The sequence below is a fragment of the Aythya ferina genome (genome assembly GCF_964211825.1).
Source record: "Aythya ferina genome assembly, chromosome: 3".
Taxonomy (NCBI): Eukaryota; Metazoa; Chordata; class Aves; order Anseriformes; family Anatidae; genus Aythya; species Aythya ferina.
This window is the reverse complement of record NC_140298.1, coordinates 77,747,582-77,760,647: the sequence shown is the minus strand read 5'-3', so window position 1 is coordinate 77,760,647 and position 13,066 is coordinate 77,747,582. Positions and strand designations below refer to the sequence as shown.

At 37.5% G+C, this 13,066-nt stretch overlaps 1 protein-coding gene across 14 annotated transcripts in view; it reads left to right on the top strand.

Moving 5' to 3' along the window:
• The window catches only part of TRDN (triadin), a 243,505-nt gene extending 232,087 nt beyond the window's left edge, over positions 1–11,418 (top strand). For all 14 annotated transcript variants that reach the window (XM_084515251.1, XM_084515252.1, XM_084515250.1 and 11 more), the window contains one exon: positions 8,815–11,418. In XM_084515251.1, the coding sequence (XP_084371377.1) occupies positions 8,815–8,957 (143 nt within the window). In that variant the 3' untranslated portion in view covers positions 8,958–11,418. The remainder of the gene's footprint in view (positions 1–8,814) is intronic.
• Positions 11,419–13,066: the final 1,648 nt, after the last annotated feature.

Genomic DNA, 13,066 nt, shown 5'->3' with positions numbered 1-13,066 from the left:
GCTTGGGAGCCAGGTCCAGAGGGTGATGATCTGGAGGGTGGCTCAAAGTCCAGCTGGAGACTAGCTAGCAGTGTACCCTGCTCAGGGGACAGCATCAGGTGGGTAGTTTGACTGGGGTGGTACACTTGTGAAAGCATAATGCAGGTGTCCTAAGGTGAGCTCAGGAAAAACAGTCTCATGGGGCAGAAGCAAAAAAAAATAAATTAATCTTGATTTTTAGTATGAATACTGACCATGAGGGTGGAGCCTCACAATCCTGCTGATTTTCTGGGTTTTATGCAGGTGTCAGAGGGTGAGTACAGGATCCAATCTTATTTAATGTCTTTATTAATGATCTTGATGATTGGGCAGATTGTACTGCCAACAGTCCTGAAGATGATACAAAACTGGGAGGAGTGGTGAATACACCAGAGTCCTGCTGTCATCCAGAGGGATCTTAACAGACTAGAGAAATAAACTGACAGGAACCTCTTGAAGTTCTGTGGTGGTTTTACTCAGGTGAGCGGCCAAGCTCCACCACAACTGCTCTCTCAATCCCCTTCCTCAAAGAGGAACAGGAAGAAAATACAATGAAAAGGGCTCAAGGGTTGAGATAAGGACAGGGAGATCACACAGTAATTATTGTGACGGGCAAAAGTAAGATTTATTACCTATTACTAACAATCTAGAGAAGTGATAAACAAAGGAAAGAAACCAAAATCACCTTTCTCCCCATCCACTCTCTTCCACCTCCTCCCCCTGAGCAGCGCAGGGGAACGGGGTAACAGGGGTTATGGTCAATCTGTAGCACTTCTTCTCTGCCACTCCTCTGTCACTCTCATCCCCTGTGCTGTGGGGTCCCTTCCACGGGATGCAGTCCTTGATGAACTGATCCGGCATGGGCTTCCCACAGGCAGCAGCTCTTCCAGAACTGTTCCAGATATGGGTCCATACCACAGGGTCCATCGCTCAGGAGCAAACTGCTCCAACCTGGCTCCCCCACAGGCAGTAGCTCCTGTCAGGTCACCTGCTCCTGTGTGGTCTCCTCTCCATGGGCTGCAGGTCCAGCCCAGAATCTGCTCCAGCAGGGGTCTTCCACAGGCTGCAGTCTCCATGGGTGCAGGTCCACCTGTTCCACTGTGGTCCCCTCCACGGGCTGCAGCATGGAACCCTGTGCCACCATGGTACTCCATGGGCTGCAGGACAGCCTGCTTCACCATGGTCCTCACCACAGGCAGCAGGGGACTTCTGCTTCGGCGCCTGGAGCCTCTCCCACTCCTTCTTCACTGACCTTGGCACCTGCAAGACTGTTCCTCATTCCTCTCACTCTCCCAGCAGCTAAGTGGCACAGCATTTTTTGTATTTTGTTTTGTTTTTTCCCTGTCTGAAATATGCTCTCACAGAGGCGCAAAACAACGTCACTTATTGGCTCAGCTCTGGTCAGCAGTGGAGCCCTTACCAAACATGGGACAGCTTCTAGATCCTTCTCACAGAAGCCACCCCTGTGGCCCCTGCTACCAAAACGTAAACCCACTACAAGTTCAAGAAGTTGGTGAGGAATAACCCAAGGCACCAGTTTTGGTTGTCAGCTACCTGGCTGGAAAGCAGCTTTGCAGAGTAGACCTGGTAGACAAGCTGAACATGGGTGAGCAATGTGCCTTTGCTGCAAGGAGGGCTCCTGGTATCCTGGTTTGCGTTAGGAGGGGAGCTTGCTAGCATTTTAAGGGAGGGGATCTTATGAGTGGTGTTCCCCAGGAGTCAGAATTGGGGCCTATCCTCTTTTATATATTTATTGATGATTTGGATGAGGGAATTGAGTGCACTCTCAGTAACTCTGTGGATGACACCAAGTTGGGGAGTAGTTTTGATCTGCTGGAGGGTAGGAAGGCCCTGCAAAGGGACCCGGACAGAGGCCCAAGGGATGAGGTTCAACATGGCTAAGTTCTGGGTGCTGCACTTTGGCCACAACAACCCCATGCTGTGCTACAGCCTTGGAGCAGAGTGGCTCAAAAGCTGTGCAGAGGAAAAGGATCTGGGGATGTTGGTCAATGCTTGTCTGCCAGCACTGTGCCCCAGAAGTAGAATAGAATAGAATAGAATAGAATAGAATAGAATAGAATAGAATAGAATAGAATAGAATAGAATAGAATAGAATAGAATAGAATAGAATAGAATAGAATATAGAATAGTATATATAGTATAAAATAGAATATAGAATTAGTATAGAATCATATAGAATTCCTGTACCAGGAATAGTGTAGCCAGCAGGACCAGGGGTGTGATCACTACCCTGTACTCTGCCCTGGTGAGGCTGCACCTCGAATACTGTGTTCAGCTTTGGGCCCCCCACTACAGAACAGTCATCGAGACTCTGGAGCATGTCCAAAGGGCTACAAAGCTGGTGAAGGTCCTGGAACACAAGTCCTATAAGGAGCGGCTGAGGGCACTGGGTTTGTTTAGTCTGGAGAAGAGAAGGCTCAGAGGAGACCTTATCACTCTCTACAACTACCTGAAAAGAAAGTGTGGGGAGCTGGGGGTCAGTATTTCTTTCAGGTAACTAGTGATAGGACAAGAGGAAATGACTCAGGTTGTGCTAGGGGAGGTTCAGGTTTGAAATTAGGAGAAATTTCTTCTCAGAAAGAGTGGTTAGGCATCAGAACAGGCTGTCCAGGGCAGAGTCACCAGGGAGTGTCTGAGGGGAGGTTGGATGTGATACTTAGGGACATGGTTTAGTGGGCAATATTGGTGTTAAGGGGACAGTTAGACCAGATGATCTTGGAGGTCTTTTCCAACCTTATTGATTCTATGACCTTTCCCCTCCATACTCAGCACTAGCAAGTGCTGGCTCCAGTTCTGGGCTCCCCAATACAAAAGTGGCTCCACTGGAGAGAGTCTAGCATAGGATCATGGAAACGATAAAAGGACTGGAGCATCTCTTGAATTAGGAAAGGCCTCAACCATGACACCCAGCTCATTTTCCCCTTTCTGCTGAAGAATTGAAAGCACCAGGACAGTGCTCATGCAATATTCCTCACATTTCTTGAAACCATCTTTCAGTGTGAGGTATATACAGTTAGAAAGTAAGAACACGCATAAGTTCCATGGAATATTTGTATAATTTATTGAATATCTATATGAAGTACTTTACATTTTCTCTTGACCAGCCCTGGACAGCTTCACACAAACCCTGTATACCTTTTTTCTTTGTTTGCTTGTTTCTATGCTTTCTAGAACTCATCTTGGCTGTTCTCATTTCCAACTGACTTCCAACTAGACAAGAATCATTTTAAAAGGTTTCTCTCTTTTCATGGGGGGAAAAAAAAAGTCTTTTCTTTCCACTAAATTAAAAGCAAAGAAGCAAAATACACCCTCCTCCCTTCTCCAGCCTTCCAAAAACAAATTATTTGTAGGTATCAGGTGTCTTTATATGACAGAATTAGCTATAATTTGTCAAAGAAACACTTCTAGACTTTTCTAGGCAGCATTTACTTTTTGTTTGTTTGATTTATTTCCTCAGTAATGTTCATAAGGGAAATTTCAGCAATTATATGAATTCTCATAAATTACATCCTAAACAAAAACATAAGGCCATATATAAGACTTTTTTTTTTTTTCCCCTGTACTAAACTGAGAAAAGAGTTCTAGTGTTAAACCACATGTTTTGCTCCTACTCTTCATCTTTTTTTGATAATATTTGCCCTGAAGATATGAGAAATGAGAATCCTTTTCAGCTTAAAAGACACATTTTGCATTTACATTGAATGTGAGAATTACAAAAGCAGAATGGGATTCATTTGTAGTCTTATTTGTATGCCAAAATTCAATTTGTTCTCCTGGCTATGGTTTGTATCATAACAATGTCACAGATTTTGATACACTGTTCCAAATATGTTTTTTAAAGGTGATTTGTTTGAATGAAGTTTTCATATGCATGTTTTGCAGCTCAGGTTGGCATGTTAAAGCAGCCTAAAAACGAAGACATTAAATAGAAATAGTGGAAAAGCATGTAGCAAAAGACATCATTCTGAAACCATTTCCTCCTGTATAGATTACTATGCAGTCAACTGACTTCGTTTTACATGCTTAACAATATGCTAAATTGCCACATATGCTAATATGCCACAGACAGTTTCAATTTGTAGAAAGTATGAACCTCATCAGCCAAAAAAAAAAAAAAAACTTTACCAGAAAACTTAAACAAAAAAACCAACAAACACTTACAGTATGTCTTCTTCAACACTTGTTGCTTTATTAGGTAAAACTTAAAAGATACTGAAAGCATGCTGATGAAATTTACTTTTATGAATGAGTTCTTTTGTACTGGGAGAATTAATAAGCAATCTAATAAAGTCAGTTTGGAAAACAGACTTTCTTAACAGTTTTTTAGCATCCAAAAACTGAAAATGTTTCTTCTAATACCTGCATTCAGAAGAATAGCTTCTTGTTTACCAAATCATGCACTCCCATAACGGTATCTCCTAAATCTTACATAGTATATGACTTAGCAAAATAGATAGCTCTTTTAGCAAATTAATCTACTTTGTTTACTCATGTATTTGTGTATAAATATTGTCTTTGGATAAATCCATAAAGCATCATGCCTTAGTTTGTCTAACTCAAAAAAAAAAAAAAAAAAAAAAAGCACTTTTCATTTTAAGTGAAATAAATTTCAGATGAATTCCAATGACATTTCAGCTAAAAATTAAAACAATAATGTTCAGGAATACCTGTAGATTTAAAACAAAACTTAAAAACAACATTGAAATAGAAAAGTTTCTTTTAAATATTTTTAAAGTCATAAGTTAGAGTTTTGAAATTTTTGTTTCAAGTATCACTTGTTATTTATAATGTTTCTTTTGGATATTTGGATATTTAAATCCTCTTCCATGGTCTTTTTAGTACTGATGAAAAAAAAAAAATGCTTATTTTGACATATACCTTCTCAAAATGAAACAGTCAAAAAAAAAAAAAAAAACACCTTTCTCCAGTGAAAAGTTATTACAGCTAAATTTGTCATTGGGTGTAGCCTTGCCTATTCCTTAGAAACTAAGAGAAACCTCCTACAGATTAATTACTCTCACTGCTTCACTCATTCCATAGTGAAGAGGAGAACTCTGTCTTAGAGTTGAAGCCAGTATCACAGCCTATGCAGATCCGAAGGGCTCCTGCCATTTGCATTAAAGGAAAAAAAAAAATAAAAATAAAAAAATAATAATGTTAAAACATTGCCATCCTTAAAATGTGCAGTTATTGAAGAGGGACAAAGTATATTTTCAGTGGTTTTGACAGTTATCTGACAGCACAGCTACTTTCTAAAAGACTGGTTTTGGAAGGAAGTATACTGTAGTATTCATAGGTTTTAAAAGCCTCATACTCTTTACTTTCTTTTCTCCTGGAAAAAAGTGTGATTTTTTTCTTCCTCCTTATCCTAAAAAAAAAAATCTTATACCAGTCTGCGTTTTCTAGTCCACTTGTTCCAGTTCAATTTACAGTGCTTATGTAGTTTTATTTCCACTCTTCAGGCTTCCCCAGTCTCAGTTTGTCCACAAACTCTTACTGTTTTTGTTGTTTTGTTTTGTCTTGTTTTCCATCTAACACAATCTCCAGCTCATCCCTCCCTTCTTGTCACAAGTTTCCCCTATTGCTTTCCATCCCTTTGTCCAGAATATCTTGATCCAGCTGAGTCTATTTTTTTCTCCTCAAGCTCTTTGGTCACATTATACATATTTTGGCTTCCAGTCGCCCCAGAAATGATTTGGCCCAGGTACTTTGCTAGAGTAGTGTTAGTCTCTGACCATGACAGTCAGGCCAAGTTTTTGGTTGGCAAGTTTTTGCTTTCCAATTCAGTCGTGTCAATTTTGACACAAAAGTTAGATGTCTTCTGCCGTCACCTTTTCCCCTGTAATTGTAGTATCATATGATTCTGCCATCAACTTTTCCCCTGTAATATCATATGATACTGATACTTAAATAAAATATTTTTATATTTTTATTACAAAGAAAATAAAAACCTTTTTTTTTTTTCCTAGCTTTTTTTTTCCCCTTCAGATATCTAAATTGTTCTTATGGGTTTTCTACAAAAAAAAAAAAAAAAAGTCTGAAACTAATTTCAACACTGAAAATTTCATCACAGGTATTTAAATATGACAACAAATTAAGTAAATGAAATTATAGTTTTATGAAAGGAAGTATCAGGCTAAGAATAAAAGGCATTACTACTGTCCCTATCTCTCTTGAGTTTTTCCTTTAGCATATATTTTCCTAATATTTCCTGAAGATAAGTAAAAGTATATATAAACATTCATACATGTATAAACATTTGAATGTGACTTCAAAATGTTGCACTCAACATGAGTATATTTAACCAAACAAAATGGCTCATTTTACAAATACTACAAGTATCTCAGAAATAACACAATCAAAGGTGATCTTTAGAATTACACATTACACATAATTTATAATTACACAATTTTCTAAACAAAAAAAAAAAAAAAAAAGAAAAGAATAAAAAAAAAAAAGAAAAGAGAGAAAAAAAAAAGTATGTTTCTATTCCTATTTTTCAAATTTAATATTATGGCCTAGTTAGTCTGTGGCTGTAGACCAAGTCGCAAAAATCTGAAACTTTGCCCTTTCCCTCCATGAATGTAGTACCTTTTAACAGTCAACTGTAAGCCAGGTTTCCAAGTGAAATGGTTGCAGCAGCCAGTTCTACTGGCAAATTTGAATGATGATCAGATAACACCTTTAGAATATGTTGTGGTACCAGGCATGTTATAATTATGAGATATATAACCATGTTTAAAATGCTCCTTGTCAGAGACCTAGTATGTATCAGGACTTTGTGAATATATGAAGGAAAGAGAGCTAGCTTTTTGCATTCTGACTGCATGCAAAATACAGGTATTTTTAACATTATTTCTACTGTCCTTAATTAAAGTATTTATTGGCATTTATTGGGGCTAGCAAGTGCATGATGCCCAACTTGCCTTCTTCACAAAAAAGAGTGAACTAGTTATTGACTTATATTTTTTTATTTTTATATCCATTAAAGGAATATGCAGAAATAATTTCCATTTAAAAAAGAGAAAGGTGAGTTTTAAGTTGGCAACTTTCTTCCTATAAGGTATTTCTCTTTATCAAATTGGCACCCCCCGATAGTCAATTTTAGTCTAGCTTTTTCTTTTTTCTTAATGAACCTTACTGAGAAATCTCTGGCAGAGCATTTTAGTAGGAAAAGATTGGTTTTAATCATAGCTTTTTTGTGGCAATATACTGTATTTTAAGTAGTTTTATTTAGGAAAAACACCTTAGTTCAAGGATGGAATAAGCCCTTTTGTTTTAAATATTACGTATGCGAGAAACTTCCTGCTATTGCCCCAGTGATACCATAAAGTAACCAAAGGTAGAGGATATAGCTGATCCACACCAAGTGCCTGGTCCGTGGCTTGTCAGACCTTACATTTGAACGTTGGCAGTTACATTATGGCTGAGAGCATTAATCATGGGATCCGCTTCATCTCTTTTTAAGAGAAACTCCACATTCACCTCACAGAGGACCACTGAAAATCTGAGGAAAAAAATGTTTCAATTCTTAGATTTAGTAGCAAAGCAATAAGTCATTTTCAGAAAGATCTGACTTCCAACACCATTTTCAAGTGTGTCTTTTAAATAACAAAGGCTTAACCTTTGCACAAGTCAGGCAAAAAAAACACAGAGGCAAATATAACTGCCTGTATATGTATATACCAACATTTCTGACACACTGCTCTGTGTTCCACCATTTATTGTGACTTGGCAGTCAATAAACTCTGCTCCTGAGTTCATAAAACAGAGGAACCTTGGAGTCCATCTCAGATTAGACCTGTCACAACAAACAGTTAATTTTTATTTTATTGATTTATTTATTTTTATGTGGAATGAACAACAGAGGAAAGAAATAGGCATCAGAAAATCAACTGCATTACAACTACTTTTTCAGATGCTGGCATACCTCCAATCATTTTCTCAAACATGTACTAGACTAATAGGTTAGATGTTAGGAAGAACTTCTTTACCGAAAGGGTTGTTAGACACTGGAACAGGCTGCCCAGGGAAGTGGTGGAGTCACCATCCCTGGAAGTCTTTAAAAGACGTTTAGACATAGAGCTTAGGGATATGGTTTAGTGGGGACTGTTAGCGTTAGGTAGAGGTTGGACTCGATGATCTTGAGGTCTCTTCCAACCTAGAAATTCTGTGATTCTGTGATTCTGTGATCTTGTCACCATTAATCTCAGAGTGCAAAACTCAGCTTCTGTAACAAATTAGGTTACAAATGGGAGAAAATCTATTTGATTGTGAACGACTAGGAAATAGGCAGTGACACTTATGACCCCCCCTTTCAGAATAAAAGGTTATTCATTTGAACCCTAATAAAATATGCCATTATCACTATTACATGTGGGTACCACTGGAACACCTCAGTGTATCTGAAAGAGGTTGTGAAATACAGAATCAGAAGATATATGTGTGGCTTTCAGGTGTTTACATTCAGCTATCCCAGAATGCAAATATTCTGGGAAAAGTAAGCCTATATCTGTGGAGTGGAATAATGGATTTAAGTGCTAAATTGTCAATAGCTTCTAATCTTGTGCTACAAAGATGTCACATTGAGCCTTTTAGCTAAAATCTTGTTGACATGTGGAACCTGCCTTGTGAGACACTACAGATTTTGCTGTTATAAACTCAACTAATGGGAATGAAATTACACTGTTGTTCTCTGGAAGAACACAAGAGTGACTCATGGTCCTAGTCTGGAAACCATAAATATTAAACATCTCTTCTTTGTTGTCTTCTTAGCTCCTGTCCGCTACTTTCAATGTGTTTTCATAAATGGACCTAATGGATTTGGACTACAGTTTCCCACTAATCTCCCTTCAGACAAAGAAGAAAAGACTCACTCAAAGACTTCCAAGAGAAAGACAAGAAAACCAGGACAGTAGAGAGACTGGATCACTCACGTTTGCACTTTATCTTTTCTGCTGAGGTCCACAGTACTTAGGGTGGTACTTGTCATTGCATGAATGTGATCCACTGGGACATATGCACCTGGAAATGTTTCCATGGGGCAGAGGCAAAAGAAACAGTAATGGGCTGTGTAGAAAAAGGTAGAAACGTAAAGGTGCCATGTTTCTCATCAAAATCCTGCAATGCTAGCAATGAATTGGCCTGATTGTGTGTGATCAAATGTGTGTGTGTGTGATTTCCTGCCTCCTTTGCTCTTGCTTTTCTTTACCTGCTCAGCATTAAAGGGAGTCTGTTTTCCATTTAATCTTATCTAAGGAGTGAGAGGTTGAATGTAGCTCTTATATCAGCAAGATTGCAAGCTACCTGCAATCCTAAATCACTTATTCTTAATGTTCAGTCAAATTGCTGACAGCAAAAAGCCTCACTAAGTCACGAAAATGTGCTCTGCAATTGGTGTTATTTTTATGTCTCATTGACCAGTGTAGTTTGAAGCCCACACATGCTCTCAGCAGCCCAATATACTACCAGTAAGTTGACTCATCAAGTCATGTTAATGATGAATATTTCTATTTATCCTGAAGCAGTTAAAAGCATGGTGTATTTGCCGTGTCTCCTGGTGAAGTACAAGCAGGTCACTTTCTAAAGCCAAACTGAGTGAAGGAAGTGAAACAATATGGCAAAGATGAGAAAAAACATCATTTTACAAAGTCCCATGAAACAACAATAATCAGTTTTAGTAACTCTACATTATTATTTTTTTTTTCCTGCAGGTAAATCAGATTGATTTTGATTTGCAGCAGACCATTAGAATGTAAAATATACCAGCCAACTATTTGCTCTTATCATGTCATATGAAAAACTATGATGTCAGGTGTCACTCATAAAACTAAACCAATCCAAATTTCCAATAAGCAAACATGCCAATTTGATACAACCTCCAATAAGTGAGAGAAAATAACAATAAACAAAAGCTGAAACGTATTGGGTAGCTGATTTTACTAGATGAAACCCCTCCATCTAGAAAGGGTTTCTGAGCTATTAGAAGGATGAGAACTGGAAGTAGAAATGACATTCTTCAACATTTGTTAATTTCTGTAGAAATAACGGATTAGTTACCTTAAGAAGGAGATGGAATGACATTAAAGTTGTGATGACACATAACTGAAAATTAGCATCTCAATTGTCTGGTACTGTAAATAATCATGCATTTTTGAGAGCTGTTATTAGTTTGTATTCCTTTTCTATAATTTTGCATTTAATCTGTGAAAGGTACAGTGGTAATTTTAGTCTCATAGTTACCAGGTGAAACAGCACGATACCCTTTGTACAACCTGGTTGCTTGTAGATTCTGATCACAACAGTAACTATATATTGCTGTTTTAGCATTGTTCCAGTAAACATCAATGTCTTTCCACATCCTCTCTCCTTGCTGACCCATTCTTATCTTAATCAAATAATTGACTCACGTGTTTCAAACAATTGAGTCCTTGACAGGCTAATGCAATTCAGAAAGCTGTGCTCTTACACTGCTGGGTCAGGCTCTGATTACCGATCGGTAATCTCTGATTACCGATCATGGCCTTATGTGAACTGAGATGCAGTCTCATAATGTACAGATTCTTTGCTGCAAAATCTGTATTTACAACAAGTAGCTTCTCGAAAAAGGTAGGAACAGATCTTGCCCTAGAAGTAGATTTCCCTACATTGGAACATATTGTAGCTAAAAGTGTTCATGGTGAATGCCTCCAGTGTCACCTGTGAAATCTGTTCTGGAGACAAGTACAGGGATATAGAGCTGCCAGCAGAAAATACTTTATGATAAAATGTCAATCTTTACTTTTCTTTCAGGCTTTTTTGTATTAGTGACTTTTTTTCCTTCCTAATTTGTGACTTTTTATATATTATTAAGGATGTTATTGCCTTAGGTTTTTACTGTAAAAGCTGTCTTAAAATGAGATTATAACTTTGTGAAAATCTGTTAATTAAATTCAGGACTTTATCCAATTTCAAAAATCAAGAAAAAAATATACTATAAGATGTTATTCTTTTCAACTTCTTTTACCTAAATAATTTCTGTGCATTATAGTTACCCTTAATCCTTCTTTCTCATTTGAGTCGAGAGATGACAAGAATATGTTCCATATATCATTCCTGTAATGTTTCAGTTATGCATCTGAATGCTTTGGAAGTATAAATTGAACATTATTGAATAAGTAGTAAAAGTTACACAATTATTTTTGTTTCCTAATCTCAATCTAACTGCATCAAAGAACAGGTAAAACAGTTCTGCTCTTGAAGTGGCAAGTATTTTTCTCTTTAAATTCATATGTGACCTCAAAAAGAATTACTTGAATTGCATGGCTTTACTCAAATTAGGCTGGAGTATTGCAAAATCATATGATGATTGTTATCCATTTTGGAAAATAAAGAATATAAACCACGTTTCAGTGACTGTAGGATGTTTTTCTGTTAATCCAAATATGGATGGTAAGGGTTTACATATGTAAGTTGTTTATCCCTACTAAGTTTTTACAAATCTTCTGAATATGATGATAGCAGTAGTTACAGTTAGTCTGGAAAATGAATCATTCTGCATTTTATTCATTCCTAATGGGCTTTTTGCAATAATTGGATAGACTTTCTACATACTTTGTTTGGGGATTATACTCTGACAGACAAAAGGCAATTTAGTTGCAGTCATTCAAGACAGAGCTTCACGTGTACCAAAATCACATATGTTCGTCAAGGTGTTTACTTCAAATATTACTATAAAACCAATGAAAGCAAAACTGCATTCTCTTATAACTAATCTGTGTTCAAGATGATTTTGACTAACAAGAAACTGTGAGAGCAAAAATTAAGAGATTTTTTTTCACACCCTACAGGAAATATAGCTTGTCTAAAATATGTGAGCTGATACACAAACCAGATTATGGCCTAAGAGAGGCTTAGCTCTCTTAGCTCTCTTAGCATGGCTGCAGTTGTGGAGCTTTGTATTCAGGTATGAGGGCCCTGTGCTCCGTGGAGTTTGGCGATTCTTCACAAATGGGAGGTTTATTGCGCAGCAGGAGAGTTGTATAGGTGGATCAATGTTTTATGAGACCAAACTCCTCTCCCAGTTCTAATCTCCACTTGTCAAAAATGTGCACTTTTCTCTGAGATGCAAAAATTCTGCTGAAGCAAACAGGAACAGTATATTTCCAGTTTTCTTCACCCATCCTTCTGAGGTTGATAGTGAAAGTATGAGATTGGCTGTTAGACAAGGGTGGCCCACCACAGCTAGTTATTACACAGATCTATACACCACCTGCTCCTACTAATTGTTGCAGAATGGCAACAAATTGCTATTTGTCCCATATTCAGGATCTCCACTTAGAACGTAAGATAGAACATACATAAGTGTACATTTGTAAAACACTGCAAAGTTTTTTCCTGTTGATCCCAAACCCTAGAAATACACTGCTAGCTTTTTTTTTTTTTTGCACTGTCATTTACTACTTGTGTAGCCTAGTTTGGATGCAACGTTCCCTGCTGAAATATATATATATATAGAGAGAGATATAACTTTGCTTTAATCCAACAGAACAGAAGTGCAGCAAGCCCAGTTTCAGGGGAATGTCTTTATCTGCCAGGGTATAAGCACTCAGAATAGTACCTGAGTATCTTCCTTTTCCTATCTTACCTAATGCTTTCTTTTCACTCCAGCATGACACTATATAATCCATTCAGTACAATGAGAAACAAGTAAAGGACTTACTCCCTTAGGGAGAGCACTGGTTGGTTAAGCAGCTTTCGACTTAAGATAGAGTCAGCCACTGACTGTTCATAGTTATGTACCACTCCTAGCACTTCTTACCAAGGACTCGAGATTTTGGAGGTAAAAAATAATAATAATAATAATAATAATAATAATAAGGATAATGTGAACTCTATTGGGAGGAGAATGGTATGGTACAGTTGACTAACTAAAAAAAAAAAGGAGGAAATATAAGGGTTCTCAGGAAGGAACTACCTATGAATATACATTTTAAAAAAAAAAAAAAAAAAAAAAAGAAGAAGAAGAATCTGCTGAAGACAGTGATAT